We start from the raw sequence: 22,755 nt of genomic DNA on the forward strand, positions 1-22,755 counted from the left end.
CTCCCCCTCCTGTGCTATGCTCTTTCCGGGACTCAGTCACCCTGAAACCTCGGTCAAAGCCCCACAGTCTTGGGTGGAAAGTACAGTCTTGGCTCCTGTGGGCACATGTATAGCTGTCTTTCTTCTGACCTGACCCAAACCAGAATATCCACCCTGAGCTGCCGCCTGATCTGGGTCCCTGTTGAGACTGGTGAGGAGGTCTGACTTAGAAGTAGATTCTGGAAATGGAGGAACAACAATACTGGCTTCGAACTCATCTTCCCCTAAATCTGCTTCTCTTCCTGTGTTCCCTATCTCAATTAATGTATCATCACCCTCTCAGTCACCCAGACTTGAAACCTCAAAATCGTTGTCAACTCCTCCCTCTCTTTCATCCTGAGAACCCAATCAGCTCTACGTGTGTTGTTTTTCCCAGAAGTGTCTTCCTTTCCATGAGCACAGCCACTGTGCTAAGTCAGCCTCTCATGCTCTGTAGTTGTGATTATTCCTAGAACCCACTAACTGGTCTCCCTTTCTAAAGGCCCCCTGCTCTCTAACCCATTCTTCATCTTATTGCCAGATTTTTCTTCCCCCAAACACAAGATCTGATTGGAGATGCTGTTTATAGAAATTGTTTATTTAGCAAACATTTATTAATCCCTAAATATGTGCCAGGCACTGTGCTTATGTTCTAACGCACCTTAATTTTCTGTGGGTTAAAATTCCTTAGGGTTCAGGAAGTGTTACCTCCCCCAGTATATTCTCCTCTCCCCAGTCAGAAATAATATTGTCTTTCTACTGTGCTTCAATAGCATTTTGTTAGTGTTACTTTTATTTATTTGCTAGTTTTATTTTTTTTAATTGTTGTCTGTGAGTTTTATTATAGCACTCTGTCTTTTAACGGGCGATGCCATTGCAGAAAGGGTACTGGCCCAAGAGTCAAGGAGACATCTTAGTCTCAGCTCTGTTACTCAGTACCTGGATAATATCGCACAAGTGAAATTTTACTCTTTGAAAAATCAGCTTCCTCATCCACAAGATGGAGACAATTACAATCCCTAACAGTGGGGCTGTTTGCAGATTAAAGGAGATGATGTCTGGAAAGTATCTGACACTTAGTAGGTGCCTCTTTCGATAGAGCGAGTGTTCTTCTCAACCTGGAGTTCATGGACACTTAGGGGATGCATCAATAAGCTTTAAAGGGCTCTAAAAATCTCCCTGGAAAGTAGGTAACATTTTGTACACCTCTGCATTTTTCTGGGAAGAAGGGCCATAGCGTCTATCAGCATCTTAAAGGAGTTGCCCACCAGAAAATGTTAAGAACCTCAGTGCCAGAACCTAACGACCTTGAGGGATTAGAGCTGGCCTTCCAGGGTTTTAATAGGTGCTTTCTTATGCAAACAGTTTCTAATCTTCACAATAGCCTTTGAAGGAGGGAACAGTACACCCATTTTTCAGATGCATAAACTCAGAAACGAAGAAGTGGTTTTTACTAAGAAGGCAGAGTTCCTCACCAATGCAAATACCCTTGAGCACCGATTCCAAGCCAAGAACTGCGTGAGGCATGGGGAACCCAGTTCCAGCTAGAGCTCGGCGCGGCGGCCGCCTCCCGCCTCAAGGGGTCGCACCCCGCGGCACACTGCGCGGCTCGAGGACGTTTCGCAGATACTTGGGGAATGAAATCGATCTTGAGCCGCGCGGGCCCAAATGCTCCGCGGCCGCGGAGCTCCGCCCCACGCCAGGCTGGGCCCCGCCCCCGCTGCAGTCGGTATTGTCCGACGGTTCCCAGCGTCCCTCGGTTCCCCTCGGTAGTTTCCGGCAACGATCGAGAGTTTCTAACGTGCCCCCTGTTGTCTCTCGGCTGCCGTCCTCCCAACCGCCGCCCCCCTTTTCGGTTCCCTCTCCCCCTCCCCCTTCCGCCGGCCCCGGCTGGCGCCTCTGGCGCTACGGGCTGGGCAAGATGGCGGCCTTCGGGATCTTGAGCTACGAACACCGGCCCCTGAAGCGGCCGCGGCTGGGGCCTCCCGATGTGTACCCTCAAGATCCCAAACAGAAGGAGGTGCGTTCAAAAATCGGGGCTCTGGAGGGGCCTGAGGCAAGCGATCGGCATAAGAGGAAGCGTTGATGGTTTGGGGAAGGGGGGGCGGGGCGGTTTGGTGAGAGCCAAAGTCCCAAAAGGGGTAAGAGTAAAGTGGGCTGGTGTGGGAGAGTGCGACCTGGGTGGTGGGGGTGGGTTCCCGGGTGTGAACAGGGAATGATGTAGGGGCCACGCTGGAGGCGCCCCCTTCCACACACACACACCTCAGAAAGTTGTCTGAGGCAGCTTGGTGAGCTGCAGCTGTTCGCAAGCTCACAAGGAAGAGTGATGTTGAGAGAGCGCTGGGTGATTGGAAATCTTAGTGGCTGTGGGGGTGAGGGTGGGGTCCAAATGAATATAAGGGCCTAGCTTTAAATAACAATCTGTTCTACTCAGAATCCTCCTCCTACCTTTTTTTCCCCCGTTGTTCCCTTCTCTTCTCCTGCCCTCCTCTCCCACCACCACCACCCCCAAGGGGGAAAAAAAGCTAAAATGACGTTTTCCTGCCTCAGGATGAACTGACGGCCTTGAATGTAAAACAAGGTTTCAATAACCAGCCTGCCGTCTCTGGGGATGAACATGGCAGTGCCAAGAACGTCAACTTCAATCCTGCCAAGGTGAGACAACCCTGCCAGGCTGGGGGAAAAGGCTGGAAGAATCTGAGAGGGAGCAAAGGCCCTGGGTTAGGAAGACCTGAAGGGATGACCTAAATGGCTGAGGTTTCCTTCGTAACCTAATGCTGCCACATTGGCATTTGCCCATCAAAGGCATGACCACCCCTCTGCCCCTTCTTTCCCACCCTGACGTATACTTTTATTCCCTCAGATCAGTTCCAACTTCAGCAGTATCATTGCAGAGAAGTTACGCTGTAACACCCTCCCCGACACTGGTCGCAGGAAGCCCCAAGTGAACCAAAAGGACAACTTCTGGCTGGTGACTGCGCGATCACAGAGTGCCATTAACACCTGGTTCACTGACCTGGCTGGCACCAAGCCACTCACACAACTAGCCAAAAAGGTGAGGTACTGTTTTGTCTTCTTCAGGCCAAGGTTAGGAGCATGGGTACGAAGTACCATCCTATTCTCAGATTAAGCTATGTGGGTACCAGCTTGTGGAGGTAATAGAGGTCTCACTATTTACGATGTCCATCCAGGTCCCCATTTTCAGTAAAAAGGAAGAAGTGTTTGGGTACTTAGCCAAATACACAGTGCCTGTGATGCGGGCTGCCTGGCTCATTAAGATGACCTGTGCCTACTATGCAGCAATCAGTGAGACCAAGGTTAAGAAGAGACATGTCATTGACCCCTTCATGGGTGAGTAACTCCTAATACCAGGGGTCCCACCACCTATCACATCAAGGAGTGATAGATGCTTGGAATCATTCCCCTTCCTCCTCTGTATTTCTTGTTTCTTTTTTTTTTTTAACTATTTTGTAAGTTTATTTATTTTGAGAGAGAGCACGCACATGAGCGGGGGAGGGGCAAAGAGAGAGGGAAAAAGAGAATCCCAAGCAGGCTTTGTGCTGTGAGCACAAGCCCGACATGGGGCTTGGTCCCATGAATTGTGAGATCATGACCTGAGCTGAAATCAGGAGTCGGACACTTAACCAACTGAGCCACCCAGGCGCCCCTGTATTCCTTGCTTCTGCTGTATCTTGCATTCACTCGGTAAACATTAGGTATCTTGACTATCCACTGTGTGCATGTACTGGGCTATCAAGATGACCGGTACCTTATTCCTGCCCTTAGGATGCTTATAATCGGGTAAGGATGGTAAGGCATATGTGTGAGTCACATAATTATATGTAGGAAGTGTGTGTGTATGTATATATACAGTATATATATTTGTCAAAAGAGAAAGAAGGTTTTTTGAGACTTCAGTGGACAGAAAGATTACTTAAAATTTTTTTAAGTTTATTTATTTTGAGAGAGAGACAGAGAGAGTGAGCAGGGGAAGGGCAGAGAGAGAAGGAGAGAGAGAACCCCAAGCAGGCTCTGCGCTGTCAGCTTGGAGCCCAGCATAGGGCTGGAACTCACAAACTGCGAGATCACGGCCTGAGCCGAAACCAAGACTCGGATGCTTAACCAACTGAGTCACCCAGGTGCCCCAGAAAGATTACTTTCTTCTGGGGACACCTGGGAAGGCTTTAGGAAGGTGGCATTCGACCAGAGCCTAAGAGGATGAATACGATTTTAGAAGTATGGTAATTGGGGGTGTGGGTGCTGGGGGGCAGGGGAGACAGAAGATGTCCTAAGGGGAGAGAGGGTATAAAATAGCCCTTTTCCCATCTTTCTCCTAGAGTGGACTCAGATCATCACCAAGTACTTATGGGAGCAGCTGCAAAAGATGGCTGAATACTACCGGCCAGGGCCTGCAGGCAGTGGGGGCTGTGGTTCCACTATAGGGCCCTTGCCCCATGATGTAGAGGTGGCAATCCGGCAGTGGGACTACAACGAGAAGCTGGCCATGTTCATGTTTCAGGTAGGAAGAAGGGCATGTCGTGCAAGCCCTTGGTGGAGCCTGGCTTCACATTCTGCCATTGTAGGACGGAATCTGCCTGCCAGTTTGCCCCAGCCGTGGTTCTTTTCCTCCTTTCATTTACTTTATCTGCCTTAGCTCTAATAGTCCCTGGGTACATGGATACTCTTCCCACCCCTTGCATTCATAGGATGGAATGCTGGACAGACATGAGTTCCTGACCTGGGTACTTGAGTGTTTTGAGAAAATCCGCCCAGGAGAAGATGAGTTGCTTAAACTTCTGCTGCCCCTGCTGCTTCGAGTAAGGCCTGGGATTTGCGGGGCGGGGTGGGGGCGTCTAGGGAGGCTTGGAGGAGGAGGAATAAAATGTGAGTGCCATGTCCCATGGGGAGAACTAGGGGTTTTGATCGGCATGTCTTCACAGTACTCGGGGGAATTTGTTCAGTCTGCATACCTCTCCCGCCGCCTTGCCTACTTCTGTACCCGGAGACTGGCCTTGCAACTGGATGGTGTGAGCAGTCACTCCTCCCACGTTATGTCTGCTCAGACGACAAGCACACTGCCCACCACCCCCACTCCTCAGCCCCCAACTAGCAGCACACCCTCTACACCCTTTAGTGACCTGCTGATGTGCCCTCAGCACCGGCCCCTGGTTTTTGGCCTCAGCTGTATCCTTCAGGTAGGTACTGGGTGGGCCCAAGGAAGTAGGGAGAAGCATTCTGAGAAGATTTGGGTGTTTGTCCTGGAGAACAGGGGGATTCTAAATTGGAGGTGAAAGCAGGCACCGGGTACTTGTGTGGGGATTGCTGCTTTTCATTCATGGGGTGCTGGTTCCTTTTCAGTTAGTTTCTTCCCGGGATGAAATAGTACGCCCAAAGCCTTTTAGGAGAGTAGATGAGGGGAGGGGCTCAGAGATGGAATGGTACTACTCTCAGGGCTCAGAATAACATTGGATCTGAAACCTAAGGGTTGGCTCTTATAATGGGATTCTGGAGACACAGACATGGTAACTGAGTTTGACTTAGCTGTTCCTGTCTGGCAGACCATCCTCCTGTGTTGTCCTAGTGCCTTGGTTTGGCACTACTCACTGACTGATAGCCGCATTAAGACTGGCTCACCACTTGACCACCTGCCTATTGCCCCCTCCAACCTGCCCATGCCAGAGGGCAACAGTGCCTTTACTCAGCAGGTAAGCTTGGTACTCCTGGATTGGGATGTGAAGGTGAATTGCTCCTTCAGCAGTAGTGACTTGGGGGTGCCTGGGTGGCTCAGTCTGTTAAGCGTCTGACTCTTGATCTGGGCTTAGGTCATGGTCTCATGGTTTGTGAGATCGAGCCCTGCGTCGGGCTCTGCGCTATCAGCACAAATGGGATTCTACTTGCGATTCTCTCTCTCCCTCTCTCTCTGCACCCCCCCCCCACTCACACACACACACTCTCTCAGAATAAATAAACTTAAAAAAAAAAACCAAAAGAAATAATGACTCGGAGTCTGGTGCTATTCTCTTAGCCTGGGCCCTGGCCTTATGCATGCCTTGGTGCATCTTTAAAGCCTTCCTTTTCCATGTCGCAGGTCCGTGCAAAGTTGCGTGAGATTGAACAGCAGATCAAGGAGCGAGGACAGGCAGTTGAGGTTCGCTGGTCTTTTGATAAGTGCCAGGAAGCTACTGCAGGTGGGTGCCAGAGGACAGATAGAAAGAAGGATGTTTGAGGAAAGAATGGTAAGGACATACAGATCTGAGAGTTGGAATGCATCGGGTCTCTAGTTAAGGCCCCTTTACCACTTTTCCTCCTGAGGCTTCACCATTGGACGGGTGCTCCATACTTTGGAAGTGTTGGACAGCCATAGTTTTGAGCGCTCTGACTTCAGCAACTCTCTTGACTCCCTTTGCAACCGAATCTTTGGATTGGGACCTAGCAAGGATGGGCATGAGGTAAGCGAGAAGGGGAACAGAAGGAGAAAAAAGCATTGTAAGAGCAGCAGTGTATATGAGGGGAAGACATGGAGGGGCACCAAGACCAGGGATGTCCGAAGAGACTATCTTACCGGGCCTAGGATGGTGTTAAGATGGGGCCCAGTCTTGAAGAAAGTGGAGCTTGGTTCTTTATCCTCAGCCCTACCTTACTCACCCCCAACTCCTTTTGGTCTCCAGATCTCTTCCGATGATGATGCCGTAGTATCATTACTGTGTGAGTGGGCTGTCAGCTGCAAACGTTCTGGTCGGCATCGTGCTATGGTGGTCGCCAAGCTGCTGGAGAAGAGACAGGCCGAGATTGAGGCTGAGGTTAGAGGACAGAGATAAGAGAATGCGATTGGCTGATGGGGCAGGGGCAACTGGGGCTGGAGACCAACTGAGCTGGTAGTGGAACCCAAATTAAAGATGTGGGAATAGGGGCGCCTGGGTGGCTCAGTCGGTTAAGCATCCAACTGTGGCTCAGGTCACGATCTCATGGTTCGTGAGTTTGAGCCCCCACATTGGGCTCTCTGCTGTCAACGGGCAGCCCTCTTCGGATCCTGTCTCCCTCTCTCTCCGCCCCTCCCCCCCACACTTGTGCACCATTTCTTTCTCTCTCTCTCTGTCTCTCTCTCTCTCTCAAAAATCCATAAACATTAAAAAAATAAAGTTGTGGGAATAAAGAAGTGGTAGGGAATCTAAAGGGAAAGTTGAGGACATAAGGACAAAATAGAAAGGAGTAGATTGGTGCTAGAGTTAGGGAAGCAGTCAAAGCTTCAGTTGGGAGGCAGGAATGAAAATGGAGGTCAAAGCAGAGATGGGAGTGAAAAGCTTGGGGTGGAGGCAAAACAGGTGGTAGTTCGTGCATTACACGTGGAGAAGTAAAGACCCAGGTCAAAAGCAATGCTATGGTTTGTTCTCTCATCTTACAGCGTTGTGGAGAATCAGAAGCTGCAGATGAGAAGGGTTCCATTGCCTCTGGCTCCCTTTCGGCTCCCAGTGCTCCCATTTTCCAGGATGTCCTCCTGCAGTTTCTGGATACCCAGGCTCCCATGCTGAGTATGGACCCCTGCCACTCTCTGGTTACCTCTGCCTAGACCCACTTACCCACCACTGTCACCAGGAAGCATAACTAAGGGTTTCTGGTATATATTTCTGTCTTGGGCTTTATGCAGAACAATTTTTGGACATAATTCTAGTCTTTGATCATCTTACAGTTTAATGGAATAAAGAAATAGAATAAAAACAAGAACATACGATGGAAGCATTTTCACATATAAATAGCAGCAAGGATACTGTATTCCTTTCCAAGATGGGGTGTGGGGCAGGAGGGGGTGGTAACCAACTGTGCTCTGTCCCTCAACAGTTTCGGGGTGTTTCTTTTTTGGGGGGATAATTCCTCCTGCCTATCTCAGGTACTCTGGGAACACTGTGCCTTAGGTGTGTTTCTCTCCCTTGCTACCCATCTCTTGTGATCTCAATTCCTTTTTTCTCATTCCCTCCCTGCAGCGGACCCCCGAAGTGAGAGTGAACGAGTGGAGTTCTTTAACTTGGTACTGCTGTTCTGTGAACTGATTCGACATGATGTTTTCTCCCACAACATGTATACCTGCACTCTCATCTCCCGAGGGGACCTTGCCTTTGGAGCCCCTGGTCCCCGGCCCCCCTCTCCCTTTGATGACCCCGCTGATGACTCTGAGCGCAAGGAGGCTGAGGGCAGCAGCAGTAGCAAGCTGGAGGTGAGTGGGCTGTGCCTGCGCTAGCCAGTTTCTTCTGACATTCCCATCTGGTTCCCAGTGTCCTCTGCGAATCTCTTACCTAATAGCGAGGGTAGTGTTTGCTTAGTGCTTTGGGGCTGGCAAAGCCCTCTCATACAGAATCTGAAGCAGACTCCAGGCTCTGAGCTGTCAGCACAGAGCCTGACGCGGGGCTGGAACTCATGAACTCATGAGCCGCGACATCATGACCTGAGCCGAAGCCGGAAGCTTAACTGAATGAGCTACCCAGGTGCCTGCACCCATTTTAAAGCTGAAGGCAATGGCCCATGGCGCTTGTGTGACCCATCAAAAGCTTGAGCACAGAGCCATTGCTTTTCCCAACATGGTCTCCTCTCTCCAACTTACCTGTCAACTTTTCTAGATGGTGGGGAGCAGCTCCCTGGGGCTAAAGCAACCTTGCTTATATTCTGTGCCCTCAGGACCCAGGGCTCTCGGAATCTATGGACATTGACCCTAGTTCCAGTGTGCTCTTTGAGGACATGGAGAAGCCTGATTTCTCAGTAAGTTAGTTAGATCCCTGTGTAGAAGAATTCAGCTCCTGAGGTCCTCCTGTTACACCTCTTTGGGGAGTTTCTTTATGCCCCTTGCCCCCTTTTTTCTTCTAAATGTTCTGCCCTTTTGCCTTATCTTAGTTGTTCTCCCCTACTATGCCCTGTGAGGGGAAGGGCAGTCCGTCCCCTGAGAAACCAGATGTTGAGAAGGAGGTGAAGCCCCCACCCAAGGAGAAGATAGAAGGGACCCTCGGGGTTCTTTATGACCAGCCGCGGCACGTGCAGTACGCCACACACTTTCCCATCCCCCAGGTACCGTTCCCCAAGCACCTTGAGACCATCCATTTTGAGCCCAGGTTTCTGTCCAAGCAGTGTGCCGAGGGGTTGGAGCTGGTCCTGAGGGTGTGGTGTTCTGGGAAGGACTGGAGCACTGGGGTGCTGAGGGGCATGGAGCATGCTTTTAAGAGGAGGGCAAGAGATCCATGCTGGAGTCTGACGGTGCTGCTGGGATGCAGGAGGAGTCATGCAGCCATGAGTGCAACCAGCGGTTGGTCGTACTGTTTGGGGTGGGAAAGCAGCGAGATGATGCCCGCCATGCCATCAAGAAAATAACCAAGGATATCCTGAAGGTTCTGAACCGCAAGGGGACAGCGGAAACTGGTGGGTTTGAGGCTCCTTGAACAGCTCTCCCCAAAAGAGTGCCCTAGTCAGTCTCCCCTTCCCCAGCACAGGGAACCCCCAGTCATGTCCCAATGTCCTGTCTCTTAGAGTCTCCTGAGAGCTCTAGTCCTTTTGAAACTTCCCCCCTCATTCCCCCCCTCTGCAGACCAGCTTGCTCCTATTGTGCCTCTGAATCCTGGAGACCTGACATTCTTAGGTACCTCACAGTAAGCCCCATACTGCCCGCCCTCCCTCTCCCTTCCCTCCCTCGACCTAGCACCTCCCTGTATGTATGCCTCTAAGGTCCACGTAGCCTGTGGTCCTCGAAACCTTTGCTTCACTGTCCCCTTCCCTTTATCCCTCCCCGAACCCCTCCTTGACCCTCCCTTCCCTTCCCTTCTCCTTTCTTCCCTCACACCCTTCCTCCCTCCCTTCCTTCCCCTGTCCCTCCCTCCCCTCACCTGTAGCCTTCTCTCCATACCCCCCTCCCTACCCCCAGTCAACTAGTTATCTTCCCTGTCCTGACTGGTCCGTTTCAACTGTCCCCTCAGGTGGGGAGGACGGGCAGAAGCGGAGGCGCAACCGGCCTGAAGCCTTCCCCACTGCTGAAGATATCTTTGCTAAGTTCCAGCACCTCTCACATTATGACCAACACCAGGTCACAGCTCAGGTGTGGGCCTAAGTCCAGCCCCCTTCCCACATTCTGGCGTCCTGCCCTGTTTTCCTTTCCTCCTTATCTTTTTGCCCCCCCCACCCCCTCCCTCCCGCCGGCAGGCTAAGCCTCCCGGTCTCATCCCCTTCCACCACCATCCTTTCTTGCTTTCCTGGTTCTTCCCACCTCTCTCCACTCCCGTCTCACTCACACTGCCCTTATCAGGTCTCCCGGAATGTTCTGGAGCAGATCACGAGCTTTGCCCTTGGCATGTCATACCACTTGCCTCTGGTGCAGCATGTGCAGTTCATCTTCGACCTCATGGAATATTCACTCAGCATCAGTGGCCTCATCGACTTTGCCATTCAGGTGGGGAAGTGGTGGAGGCGGGGGTGGAGGAAGGAGTCTGTGCCGGATAGGGCCACCAGGTCAGGAGTAGAGGCTCAAGCCGGTATCCTGGGGCTACTTGGAGGGGCAGAAAGGCTAGAGTGGTGGGGGCTGGAAGGTGAAGTGGAATATGAGCTAAGAAGGCAGGAATAGAGGCTCAAGTGATCCGCAGGGAGGCCTAGAAGATGGATTAGAGCGTTGGGCACAGACTGTTCTCCCACTGCAGAGTTCATAGAATTGTATCCTAGAGACTGGTTAGATCATTGATGCGGTTTGTGTCATTAGTAGAATAAAGGACAGTGGCATATGGCAACAGAGCTCTTCTAGACTGAGGCAACTCCAGCAGGAAGGGGCCCAGGCCTGCCTTGGCAGTGTCCTAGCAGGAAGGAGGGGTTACCTATACCATGTAGGGCCTCTTCTCATTTTTTCCTCTCCCCCACCCCCCACACTCACTCTGCTAGCTGCTGAATGAACTGAGCGTAGTTGAGGCCGAGCTGCTGCTCAAATCCTCGGATCTGGTGGGCAGCTACACTACCAGCCTGTGCCTGTGCATTGTGGCTGTCCTGCGGCACTATCACGCCTGCCTTATCCTCAACCAGGACCAGATGGCACAGGTCTTTGAGGGGTAAGCAGGGCTTCGGCAGAACGTGGGGGGCTCTCACTGTGGGGAAGTGCATGCCGTTTGGGTGGACAGGGCGAGAAGGTTGCCAAGAGCCTTGAGCCCATCCGTGTGTGGGACCTTTGTGCCTTGGCCCGTGCACACCACCTGCTGAACCTCCTGACCTTGCTCCCTCGTGACAGGCTGTGTGGTGTAGTGAAGCATGGGATGAACCGGTCAGATGGCTCCTCTGCAGAACGCTGTATCCTTGCTTATCTCTATGATCTGTACACCTCCTGTAGCCATTTAAAGAGCAAATTTGGGGAGCTCTTCAGGTAAGAGAGGTGGGAGGTGAGAGTGGAGAGCAGGACCCTGTCCCATCTCCTTTCTGTTACCACTCAACTCAGGAGCAGAGCACAGCCCGGGACCCTGCTGTCGCTGCAGGGCCATTTGGGAACTGTGTCCTCCACAAGTTCTTGGTTCCTAAAAGTAGGCCTGCCTCCTTCTCTTCCTTATCAGCCTGGCCTCCAGCCCATCTCTGCGGGGCCCACAGTCCTCCTCCCTGCCTGCAGAGGCCCCTGCGCCTTACTCTCCCTGAGGCCCTTTCCTGACCCATCTGCTTTGTCCCATCTCCCTTTTTGTTGTCCCAAGGTCGCTGGTCCCTCACTTTTTTTCTTTCCTTCCCTCTCCCGACCATCCCCACTACCTCACCAGATCCTCTTCGATACTACTATCTCCTTTCTCTCCCCCACCGCAGCGACTTCTGCTCCAAGGTGAAGAACACTATCTACTGCAACGTGGAGCCATCAGAATCCAACATGCGCTGGGCACCCGAGTTCATGATCGACACTCTGGAGAACCCTGCAGCTCACACCTTCACATACACGGGGCTAGGCAAGAGTCTTAGTGAGAACCCTGCTAACCGCTACAGCTTTGTCTGCAATGCCCTTATGCACGTCTGTGTGGGGCACCATGATCCCGATAGGTATGGGGCGTACTGAGTGAGGAACGGGCACCGTGCTCCTGCCTGATATTGGGAGGGATGAGATGCCTGGGAGGTACTGCAACCTTGGTTATTGCTGGGGTGGCGATGAAAAGTTAATGAGTCTGAGGTTTTGTGGAACAAGGGCTTTCCTGAGGGCATTTGTACTTCTCCCCAGGGTGAATGACATCGCAATCCTGTGTGCGGAGCTGACCGGCTATTGCAAGTCACTGAGTGCCGAATGGCTAGGAGTTCTTAAGGCCCTGTGCTGCTCCTCTAACAATGGCACTTGTGGTTTCAACGACCTTCTCTGCAATGTGGATGTGAGACTTGGGCCGGGGTCCTGCTGGGGCACGGAACTGTTACCAGGGCAGGGGACCGGTCACAGTAATCAAGGTAGTAGGGGGGCAGAGCTATCAAGTGGAGGCGTACCATTTTGAGTTGGCGCCCTGTCTGCACACTGAGTCCGGGGTGTCCATCTGCTTTTTCCTCCAGGTTAGTGACCTGTCTTTTCACGACTCACTGGCTACCTTTGTCGCCATCCTCATCGCTCGCCAGTGTTTGCTCCTCGAGGATCTGATTCGCTGTGCTGCCATCCCTTCACTCCTTAATGCTGGTGAACTGCCAATCCGTAACCCCTAGAATTTCTGGACCCCAAGTTTTACTATGCATTCGATGGCCCCGTTTCTCGTTGTTTGGTGCGGGGCTCCCTGCTTTCACCAGAGGCCAGTCCTGTGGTGTGTCTCAGGCTGGGAGCGGCCTCTTTCTAACCCGGTGTCGGCTGCCCTGATCTTTCCAGTTTTTTTTTTTGACCTTGCGAGGTACTCCCCTTTTACTGCAAGACAGTTCGCCTCTCTACCTCTCCTCCAGCATTATCTGGTTATTTCTCCTTTTGCGTGACCTCATCTTCCCTCTCAGGCCCTCACCGCCCACAAAACCACTTACGGTCTGCCTTCACCCTGTCCAATTGGCTCTGTTTTCCTTTTTTTAGCTTGCAGCGAACAGGACTCTGAGCCGGGGGCTCGGCTTACCTGCCGCATCCTCCTCCACCTTTTCAAGACACCTCAACTCAATCCTTGCCAGTCAGATGGGAGTAAGTGACCCGGATCTGAGTTGGCGTCAGGGCAATAGAAAGCTCGGCTACCCCACCCCCTGCCATTTCTACTTTTGCTTCCCCTGATTTGAGCTCCCTCCGCAGACAAGCCTACCGTAGGAATCCGGTCCTCCTGTGACCGCCACCTGCTGGCTGCCTCCCAGAACCGCATAGTGGATGGAGCTGTGTTTGCTGTTCTCAAGGCTGTGTTTGTACTTGGTATGGGGGTAGGAAGGGAGTGGTGCCAGAAGTGTGTGTAGGGTGGAGTGCCAGCTAAACTACAAAGGACAGTCTTTCTCTCTCCTGAAGGTGGTCTCTCTGCCCTTTGGGGGAGGCGAGGAGGGAGGGAAGTATATTTCTGTCCTGTAGGGCAGGATTTGGGGAGTTGGGTTCGGGGTGGGTCTCTACACTGTGTTCAGATCTCACTCTGCCCTCCCTATCTCCTGCCCGTGAACCACAGGGGATGCGGAACTGAAGGGCTCAGGCTTCACTGTGACAGGAGGAACAGAAGAACTTCCAGAGGAGGAGGGAGGAGGGGGCAGTGGCAGTCGGAGGCAGGGTGGCCGCAACATCTCTGTGGAGACAGCCAGTCTGGATGTCTATGCCAAGTACGTGCTACGCAGCATCTGCCAACAGGTCAGTCTCACCTTCCCCCCCATACCTCCTAAGTGCCTTGATACAATATAGTCCTGTTTCCAGCCACCATCATGCCACCTTCCTGCCATACGTCGTGTCCCTCACCAAACCCCAGCCCGTTCCCCCCCTTACTCCTTACCCCACTCACTGGTTGCCCCAGTCCCCTGATTATCAGCTTCTTCAGGAATGGGTAGGAGAACGTTGCCTTAAATCACTGTGTGAAGACAGCAATGACCTACAAGACCCGGTGTTGAGTAGCGCCCAGGCTCAGCGCCTCATGCAGCTCATCTGCTACCCACATCGATTACTGGACAACGAGGATGGGGAAAACCCCCAGCGGCAACGCATTAAGCGTATTCTCCAGGTAGGCCAAGGTGATGGGGGTCTTAGAGGAAGCAGTGGGGCCCGGGCCTGGGGTGAAACAATGGGAACCCTGAGAGAAAAAGAGGGAAGGAGTCAAGTAGGAAGGTGAACAAGGATGTGGGCAAAAGGTGGTGAGCCCCGACATGGGTTTAGAAGTCAAGCTCGTATGGTTTAGACTCTGGAGTAAACTGTCGGGTGAGGGCACAGCTACCTGGAGTGGGACCATAGCTTATCAGTGGGAGGCATGACATCTGGGAAGCCTAGTTTTGGGCCTCACTCATCTGGCGGCTCGGTAACTAACACGAGTACTACTGAATAGCTCCCAGTTACTGTCTGCTTCATGCCGAGTATCGTGCTCAGCCCTCTGTGCACATTTTCTCGTTTAATTCATACAACCCTGTAAAGTAGGTAGGAGTAGCTGTGTTTGACCAATGAGGGGACAGACCGAGGCTTGAAGAGGTTAAATAGTTTGCCCAAGGTCCCACACTAGTAAGTTTAGACTCAGCATGGGAACCCAGGTGTCCCTGTGCCCTTTCTGCCTTGCCGTACTGCTTCAGACATGTGGGTAACTGAGGGGTGGGAAAGTAAAGCCATTAGGTAGGAAGAGCTAAAGGAATGAGGTCTTTTCAACCCAGAGGAGATAATGTCAAAGAGAGATTAACTCACAGTAGCCTTCGGGTCTGTAAAGGACTTTGAGCAGCTCGTTTAAAACAGGAGAAGCAGGCTTCAACTTTCACATCAAGGATTTAGGGCAAGCGTTAGGCAGAACTTCCTGATGCTAAGGAATGTGAGGCTCTGGAACAGGAGACTGGAGAGAGATGTGAAGCCTTTCTCGAACCGCTTTTGAAATAGGATAGGATTTTCGGGGCGCCTGGGTGGCTCCGTTGGTTAAACATCCGACTTCAGCTCAGGTCATGATCTCGCGACTCATGGGTTTGAGCCCTGCGTGGGACTCTGTGCCCACAACTGAGAGCCTGGAGCCTGCTTCAGATTCTGTGTCTCCCTCTCTCTCTGCCCCTCCCCCACTCATGCTCTGTCTCTCTCTCTCTCAAAAATAAAATACAAACATAAAACAAATTGAAATAGGATAGGGTTTTCAACCATCTTGGATCATTTCGGTGCAGTCTTTCCCAAAGACTGGGACGCAGAGGTTCCTTTCAGACTCGTAGGCATATGTGTCTCAAGGTTATGAGAGATCAGGAACTGGCCTCGGGGTGATAATAGCTGGGGGTGTCAGTGGTGACTTAGTGTGGGGGTGGTGTCTCTGTCACAGAACTTGGACCAGTGGACCATGCGCCAGTCTTCCTTGGAACTGCAGCTGATGATCAAGCAGACCCCTAACAATGTGAGTGGTGCCCGGCACCCTCTTTCCCATGCTCATGTCCAGCTCCATGTGCCAGGGAGGTGGGCTACCATAGAAGAACCTGTGTCCTGCCCTTGGGTTCTTGAGCTGGGAGACATAAGAGAGTGTGGGAAGATGGCTGACGCATGGGGCCGATGAATAGGGAAATGGGTCGGGAGGGTTGGGGCTCTGAGCTGTGGGGGAAGGTTGATGGTGGCGGCGGTGGTGGAGGCTGTTTCTGTGGTCACAACGGTAAGGAGGCATACAAGGAATAGACAGTGGTTAATTGGAGAAATACGGAGGTGCTGAAGGGCACAGCTCCCAGCAGAGTTGTGTCTCTACCCTCCTGTTACCCTCCCAATGCCTTTCTCTGCCCTCACCTCCTATCCCTCCTATCATCTGTTTTCCATTCATCCCCAGTCACTATTTAGCACCCCTGTGCCTTTTACCCTCCCCAGGAGATGAACTCCCTCTTAGAGAACATCGCTAAGGCCACAATCGAGGTTTTCCAACAGTCGGCAGAGACAGGGTCGTCTTCTGGAAACACTGCAAGCAACATGCCTAGCAGCAGCAAGACCAAGCCTGTGCTCAGGTTGGGTAGAAACGTGTTAGGAACCCTCCCCGTATGGGTTTTTCTTCTGGTAGCGTAAATTATTTCAGCCTCATGGAGCTACTAGGCATGTCCCTCAAAGATGGAATGTCCCATCCCTTGCCTGACTCCTCTGGAACCCTGTGTACTCCGTCTGTCTTCTAGCTCTCTCGAGCGCTCCGGTGTATGGCTGGTGGCCCCCCTCATTGCCAAACTGCCCACCTCAGTCCAGGGGCATGTGTTAAAGGCTGCTGGGGAGGAATTGGAGAAGGGTCAGCATCTGGGGTCCTCTTCCCGCAAAGAACGCGATCGCCAAAAGCAGAAGAGGTAAAGCAGAGGGGACTGGAATTGAGGGGTAGACAGGAGAGGAGGCAGGCCCAGGGAAGAAGAAAAGTTGTGAGGAGTTGGGACAGAGGGGTGGGAATAAAAACCACAGAAGAGTGGAAAACCAGAGGGTAGGAGGTGGGCATGGTTGAGCAAGAAGCTAGAACTTAGGAGAGTGGAGTTTGGGGCTTGGAGTGTTAGGGTTGGAAGTTTCCTGACTTCTATCCCATGGTCCCGTTCTTTTTCTTTCTCTTTCTCTTTTTCTTTTTCTTTTTTTTTTTAATGTTTATTTATTTTCTAGAGAGACAGACAGAGTGTGAGCAGGGGAGGGGCAGAGAGAGAGAGAGGGAGACACAGAATCCGAAGCAGGCTCCAGGCTTCGAGCTGTCGGCACAGAGCCCCACATGGGACTCGAACTCGCGAACCGAGAGATCATGACCTGAACCAAAATCAGGCACTTAACCAACTGAGCCACCCAGGTGCCCCCCGTTCTTTTTCTTTTCCTCCCTTCTCCAGCATGTCCCTGTTGAGCCAGCAGCCCTTCTTATCCCTGGTGCTGACATGTCTGAAAGGGCAAGATGAGCAGCGTGAGGGACTCCTCACCTCCCTCTACAGCCAGGTGCACCAGGTACAGGTCTCTGGGACTGCAGAGCTGGGCGGGAGGGCAGAGAAGGTGCACCAGGAACCTTCGATACTTTCTCATCAATGCCTTGGGTGTTTGGGGATGGAAGCAAGAAGATCCCTGAGCCATGTGTTATCCTTGTTTCTGTCTCAGATTGTGAATAATTGGCGAGATGACCAGTACTTAGATGACTGCAAACCAAAGCAGCTAATGCACGAGGCGCTCAAGCTGCGGCTCAACCTGGTGAGAAGGCAGCCGGGGACAAGAAAGAAGCGGGTAGCACTAGAATTACACCGCAAAGAAGCCCCCTGCCTGGGGGAGGGTGGGCACAGAGATGGAGGGCCCAAGTTCTTCTGGGTCTTCAAGTATTAACTTGTCCCTCTTAAGGATGCAGGACCTAAAAGTGGTTGAGGGACTGGATCCTTACAGGGACCCTGCCTCGGTGTCCCAGATTCTGGATACTAAGCCCTAGAAACCCACTGTGGAACGCTGAATGGGATTCTGGACATCCTTTCGTCCAGCTCCCATCATTTTAGAAGTCAGGAAACCGAGGCCCAGAGGTGTCAAGAACTGAGTCATTGGCCTGAAATCACGTAACAAATCATAACTACAGCTGGACCATGGCCTAATGTGTCCTAAGTCACAACCAAGCCAGGTTCTAATGTAAGCTTTCCCTGAATGCTATCCTTTGCCCCTGAGCCATCTGACTGACTTGTGACCCTGGCAGGTGGGGGGCATGTTTGACACGGTGCAGCGCAGCACCCAGCAGACCACGGAGTGGGCTGTGCTGCTCCTGGAGATCATCATCAGCGGCACTGTCGACATGCAGTCCAACAAGTAAAGCATCCCCACCCCCTCCTTTCAGTTTTTTACCCGAGAGGAACTCCCTTCCCCCACCCCAGGTGCACGACCCGCCGACCCGCTGCGATCCGTGTAGGTGTCCCCACTCGCGTCCCACCCTGAGGCCCTGGTCTGTGTCTTAGCTTCTCTCCTTCTCGGGTTTTCTCCCTGACTTCTCATCACAGCGAGCTCTTCACCACCGTGTTGGACATGCTGAGCGTGCTCATCAATGGGACCCTGGCTGCGGACATGTCTAGCATCTCTCAAGGCAGCATGGAGGAAAACAAACGCGCCTACATGAACCTGGTGAAGAAGCTGCGGGTGAGTAGAGGAGGCCAGGGCGAGGCTTGAGGGGACTGGGATCTGGGCTCCCTGTCCCCTGACTCTGGGGGTGTCGAGTAGCCTCAGGGACTTCGTCCTGGCCAGAGCCGCCCACCCTCCCCTTTGACGTCCACTTTCTCGTTGGTATTTGTATGGCGACGGTTTGCTCTGTGTCTTTTTCCTGCCAGGTTCTGGGCTCTCCCCAGAGACTTCTAATCCCTCTTTTTCCATGTCCTTGAGCTCTCATCCCATCTTTCTCTGCCCGCAGAAAGAGTTGGGGGAGCGCCAGTCGGACAGTCTGGAAAAAGTTCGCCAGCTGCTGCCACTGCCCAAACAGACCCGAGATGTCATCACATGTGAGCCACAAGGCTCCCTTATTGACACCAAGGGCAACAAGATTGCCGGCTTCGATTCCATCTTCAAGAAGGAGGCACGTTCCATTTTCCTCCCATCCCCACACCAGCCTTTTTCCCCCTCTGGGAAAGAACTTTCCCTGCATTAACCTTGTGGCTGCGACAGGCTCATCAGGCCAGGGAATCCATCGGGCTCTGCTGGTGGGAGCCATCTCAGGGGTGTTCAGCTTATCACTCAATTTCTTTTTTAATGTTTCTTTATTTTTTTGAGAGAGGGTATCTGTGAGCAGGGAGGGGCAGAGAGACAGGGAGACAGAGAATCCCAAGCAGGCTCCATACTGTCAACGCAGAGCCCAATGCGGGGCTCAAACTCACCAACTATGAGATCATGACGTGAGCTGAAGTCAAGAGTCAGACACTTAACTGATTGGGCCATCCAGGCGTCCCATGATCACTGAACTTTTTGTACATTTCTGCTCCCCATCTTGGGAGTCTCATCCTCTTTCCTCAGTCTCTCCCTTCACCTCTGCCCACCATCCCCACCCACCTTTTGACGTACCACCCATTTCCCAGCACCCTGTCTTCCTCTTTCCTCTGCCCCACCTGCCTCCTGGCCGCCTCCACCCTTGCCTGTACCCCGCCCATCTGGCCAACTGCCATATCTGTTTTATCCCTGCACTCCTCTGCCCCTACCCACCCATCTCTGCACAACTTTCTCTGTACCCTCTGTCAGTTGCAGTATTTGTTGAGTAACCGTAATCATTGTGGAGAGCAGAGAGAGAGAGGGGAAGGAGGATGCAGAGTCTGAAATCTACAGTCCAACCCAGTCATATATACATTGTCTTCATTTCTTTTCCCGGCCCATCTGTCTTTCTGAGTCTCTCTCCCTCTCTCTCTCTCCCTCCCTCTCTCTCTTTCTCTCTCTCTCTCTGCCTGATTCTCACTTTGCTTTTCTCTGTGTCTCTTCACTCACTTTTTTGTCTCTCTCTTCCTGTTTTTCTCTGTCTCCCTGTCTCTGCTTCTGTCTTTGCCTGTCTTTAGTCTCTCACCACCTTCCTGTTTCTGACCGTGTCTTCCTCTGAGTGTCGGTGTCTGTCTCTGTTGCCCCTGCCCATCGCCCTCTCCCCTCCTCTCTGTCTTCCCCATGAGTGTGCATGTGTGCTGGTATATATATATATCCGTGTCCGGCTGTCTTTTCTCTCACCGCCTCCCCTGAATCTACCCCTAACTTTTTTCTTCTTTTGCTGCCAACAGACATTTCCCCCTCTCTTACCAGTCCTCAAGGTCTATCTTCTGTTTTCCAGGTCTCAGCAGCTCACTGTTTCTCATTTTCTGGAGCAGGGTCTACAGGTTTCCACCAAACAAAAGATCTCTCCCTGGGATCTTTTTGAAGGCTTGAAGCCATCAGCGCCACTCTCTTGGGGCTGGTTTGGAACAGTCCGGGTCGACCGGCGAGTAGCCCGAGGAGAGGAACAGCAGCGCTTGCTGCTCTACCACACGCATCTGAGGCCCCGGCCCCGTGCCTATTACCTGGAACCACTGCCACTGCCACCGGAAGATGAGGAGCCCCCTGCTCCCACCCTGCTCGAGCCTGAGAAAAAGGCTCCAGAGCCCCCCAAAACTGACAAACCTGGGGCCGCTCCACCTAGTACCGAGGAACGCAAGAAGAAGTCCACCAAGGGCAAGAAACGCAGCCAGCCAGCCGCCAAGACAGAGGTTAGCACGGCCCCCCACTCTCCTGTTACGCTTCTTCCACAGCCCCCCTCTCTCCGTGATTCTGTACAGTTTCTGATTCCTGGGGGTGGGAGTAGGGAGGTGGGGATGAGGTGCCATTGGAATTAAGAAGATTAGCCACATGGGTCTAGCTCCTCTTGACCCCGGATACCCCTTACCCCACCCCACCCCGCTGCGGTCCACTCACCCTCGTCCTCTGCTGTTCACACAGGACTATGGAATGGGCCCAGGAAGGAGCGGCCCGTATGGTGTGACAGTGCCTCCAGACCTCCTGCACCATGCGAACCCTGGATCCATATCCCACCTTAGCTACAGGCAGGGCTCCATAGGCCTGTACACCCAGAACCAGCCGCTGCCGGCAGGTGAGTGCCAGCCCCTAGGACGGAGGGTTACCCGAACGTTCCTCCTGCCTGAGGGAAGATGCCACATCTGTGAGGATCTGTGGATGACCTGGACACCGAGCAGGGGATGAAGGGGGATGAGGAGCCTAGAGAGGTCAGCCCACTTCCCTTTCCAGGTGGCCCTCGTGTGGACCCGTACCGCCCTGTGCGATTACCAATGCAGAAGCTGTCAACCCGACCACCTTACCCGGGAGTGATGCCCACGGCCATGACTGGAGTCATGGGACTAGAACCCTCCTCCTACAAGACATCTGTCTACCGACAGCAGCAGCCCGCGGTGCCCCAAGGACAGCGCCTTCGCCAACAGCTCCAGGCAAAGATAGTGAGAGGGGCAGTAGGGAGGGCCGTCAGGGAGAGGGGCTTTTGAGGGTCACGGGACTGAGGACACACATGGGATCTTCACAAGGACTTCCAGAGTGGGAGATAGGAGAAACGAGATGGCGGAAAGCATTTCCTGAGTTTGAGTTTGTCTCCTTTTTCCTTTTAGCAGAGTCAGGGGATGTTGGGACAATCATCTGTCCATCAGATGACTCCCAGCTCTTCCTACGGTTTGCAGACCTCCCAGGTGAGGGCACAGAGGGTGACAAGCCAGGGGCCTTAAGGCAGGCTGCTGTGCACACTCTTGGCCCTGACCCCCTCTGTCCTTCTCTGCAGGGCTATACTCCTTATGTTTCTCATGTGGGATTGCAGCAACACGCAGGCCCCGCAGGTACCATGGTGCCCCCCAGCTACTCCAGCCAGCCTTATCAGAGCACCCACCCTTCTACCAATCCTACTCTTGTAGATCCTACTCGCCACCTGCAACAGCGGCCCAGTGGCTATGTGCACCAGCAGGCCCCAACCTACGGACATGGGCTGACCTCCACTCAAAGGTACCCAGGGCAGTGGGGGCCATGGAGACACACTGAGATGACAGGGAGCATCTGAAATGGGAAAACCCATGCCAGGAGGTGACGGGACTAGTCAGAACATTCAGAAAGGCGAAGAACACTTACCTGGCCGCGAAATGCTGGAGCTGGAAGGGACCCTGCTGACCAATAGTCTCACATCCACTTGCCCGATATTTCTTCAAGGCCCAGAGAGGGGAAATCATTCACACAACTATGATGAGGAAAGATCCTGGGTTCTTAGATGTACTGTGTGGTAAGGAGTCATCAAGCCAGTAGTAGAGCAGTTCCACACTGGAACAGGCTAGCCAACCAGCCCTCCTACCATGCTGAATGCTCCTCACGCCTTAGTTAAGACATGGGAATTATGTCTTGAGGCTTTGCAGCTTAGGATTTAGAATGCTGGGGAGTGGACTGGAGGAAAAGTCCTTTAATTTAGAAGTATCAATTGGGGCGCCTGGGTGGCTCAGTAGGTTAAGCATCTGACTTCAGCTCAGGTCATGATCTTACGGTTTGTGAGTTCGAGCCCCATGTTGGGGTCTGTGCTGAAAGCTCAGAGCCTGGAGCCTGCTTCAGATTCTCTGTGTCCCTCTCTCTCTGCCCCTCCCCTGCTTGTCTTCTCTCTCTCTCTCTCTTTTTCAAAAATAAATAAATAAATATTTGATATGTGTCAGCTGCCCGCTGTGTGGCCAGTGTGGCCAGCACTGCTCTGGGATGGGGTAAGGTGAGTAGAGATTTTAGAAAATACAAAGTCCCTCACCACAGGGAATTTTTAGTCTAGCTGGGAAGATGAGACACGGAAAAACATTTAAAAAACACGATGAGGAGAGAGATAATCAGGTGCGCAGTCGTGTGCTGTGAAGTACATGGGAATTCAGAGAAGGTATGAGATCATGGCATCGTGGGCCTGAGTCATCAGAGAGTTTCACGAAGGGGGTTAGATCTGAGTTGGCCTTTTTTTGTTTTTCAGTTTATTTCTTTTAGAGAGAGCAGGGGAGGGGGAGAGAGAGGGGAAGAGAGAGAATCCCAAGCAGCGGGGCTCAAACTCACGAGCCATGAGATCACGACCTGAGCCAAAGTCAGATGCTGGACCGACTGAGCCACCCAAGCTCCCCTTGAGTTGGCTTTTGACGGATCGCTGTGATTTGGATTTGTTGAGTGGAGGATCGGGAAGTGGAGTCCAGGTATAGAGGACATAGCATGAACAGAGACAT

The 22,755-nt window shown here is 52.6% G+C and overlaps 1 protein-coding gene across 14 annotated transcripts in view; it reads left to right on the plus strand.

The window, feature by feature from the left end:
- The first annotated feature begins 1,732 nt into the window (after positions 1–1,732).
- MED12 (mediator complex subunit 12) overlaps positions 1,733–22,755 on the plus strand; it is a 23,182-nt gene continuing 2,159 nt past the window's right edge. For 2 of the 14 annotated variants that reach the window (XR_007148946.1, XR_007148945.1), the window contains exons 1-41: positions 1,733–2,038; positions 2,569–2,673; positions 2,882–3,073; positions 3,210–3,369; positions 4,356–4,537; positions 4,725–4,835; positions 4,959–5,213; positions 5,577–5,723; positions 6,107–6,206; positions 6,331–6,467; positions 6,687–6,818; positions 7,421–7,547; positions 7,998–8,227; positions 8,686–8,766; positions 8,899–9,069; positions 9,273–9,417; positions 9,584–9,634; positions 9,969–10,087; positions 10,295–10,438; positions 10,918–11,081; positions 11,258–11,389; positions 11,812–12,039; positions 12,215–12,359; positions 12,532–12,652; positions 13,028–13,129; positions 13,235–13,348; positions 13,590–13,765; positions 13,941–14,129; positions 15,402–15,473; positions 15,929–16,062; positions 16,225–16,386; positions 16,900–17,011; positions 17,159–17,248; positions 17,733–17,842; positions 18,031–18,166; positions 18,435–18,596; positions 19,861–20,235; positions 20,465–20,615; positions 20,771–20,976; positions 21,142–21,219; positions 21,309–21,526. Coding sequence is in view for 3 of the 14 variants with exons in the window: in XM_047843970.1 (XP_047699926.1) it covers positions 1,940–2,038; positions 2,569–2,673; positions 2,882–3,073; positions 3,210–3,369; positions 4,356–4,537; positions 4,725–4,835; positions 4,959–5,213; positions 5,577–5,723; positions 6,107–6,206; positions 6,331–6,467; positions 6,687–6,818; positions 7,421–7,547; positions 7,998–8,227; positions 8,686–8,766; positions 8,899–9,069; positions 9,273–9,417; positions 9,584–9,634; positions 9,969–10,087; positions 10,295–10,438; positions 10,918–11,081; positions 11,258–11,389; positions 11,812–12,039; positions 12,215–12,359; positions 12,532–12,652; positions 13,028–13,129; positions 13,235–13,348; positions 13,590–13,765; positions 13,950–14,129; positions 15,402–15,473; positions 15,929–16,062; positions 16,225–16,386; positions 16,900–17,011; positions 17,159–17,248; positions 17,733–17,842; positions 18,031–18,166; positions 18,435–18,596; positions 19,861–20,235; positions 20,465–20,615; positions 20,771–20,967; positions 21,142–21,219; positions 21,309–21,526 (6,047 nt within the window). In the remaining 11 variants the exon portion in view is untranslated. The remainder of the gene's footprint in view (positions 2,039–2,568; positions 2,674–2,881; positions 3,074–3,209; positions 3,370–4,355; positions 4,538–4,724; positions 4,836–4,958; positions 5,214–5,576; positions 5,724–6,106; positions 6,207–6,330; positions 6,468–6,686; positions 6,819–7,420; positions 7,548–7,997; positions 8,228–8,685; positions 8,767–8,898; positions 9,070–9,272; positions 9,418–9,583; positions 9,635–9,968; positions 10,088–10,294; positions 10,439–10,917; positions 11,082–11,257; positions 11,390–11,811; positions 12,040–12,214; positions 12,360–12,531; positions 12,653–13,027; positions 13,130–13,234; positions 13,349–13,589; positions 13,766–13,940; positions 14,130–15,401; positions 15,474–15,928; positions 16,063–16,224; positions 16,387–16,899; positions 17,012–17,158; positions 17,249–17,732; positions 17,843–18,030; positions 18,167–18,434; positions 18,597–19,860; positions 20,236–20,464; positions 20,616–20,770; positions 20,977–21,141; positions 21,220–21,308; positions 21,527–22,755) is intronic. The other 12 variants (XR_007148954.1, XR_007148955.1, XR_007148947.1 and 9 more) reach the window with 12 other exon arrangements.

The sequence above is a fragment of the Prionailurus viverrinus genome, chromosome X (assembly GCF_022837055.1).
Source record: "Prionailurus viverrinus isolate Anna chromosome X, UM_Priviv_1.0, whole genome shotgun sequence".
In the NCBI taxonomy this organism is placed as follows: domain Eukaryota; kingdom Metazoa; phylum Chordata; class Mammalia; order Carnivora; family Felidae; genus Prionailurus; species Prionailurus viverrinus.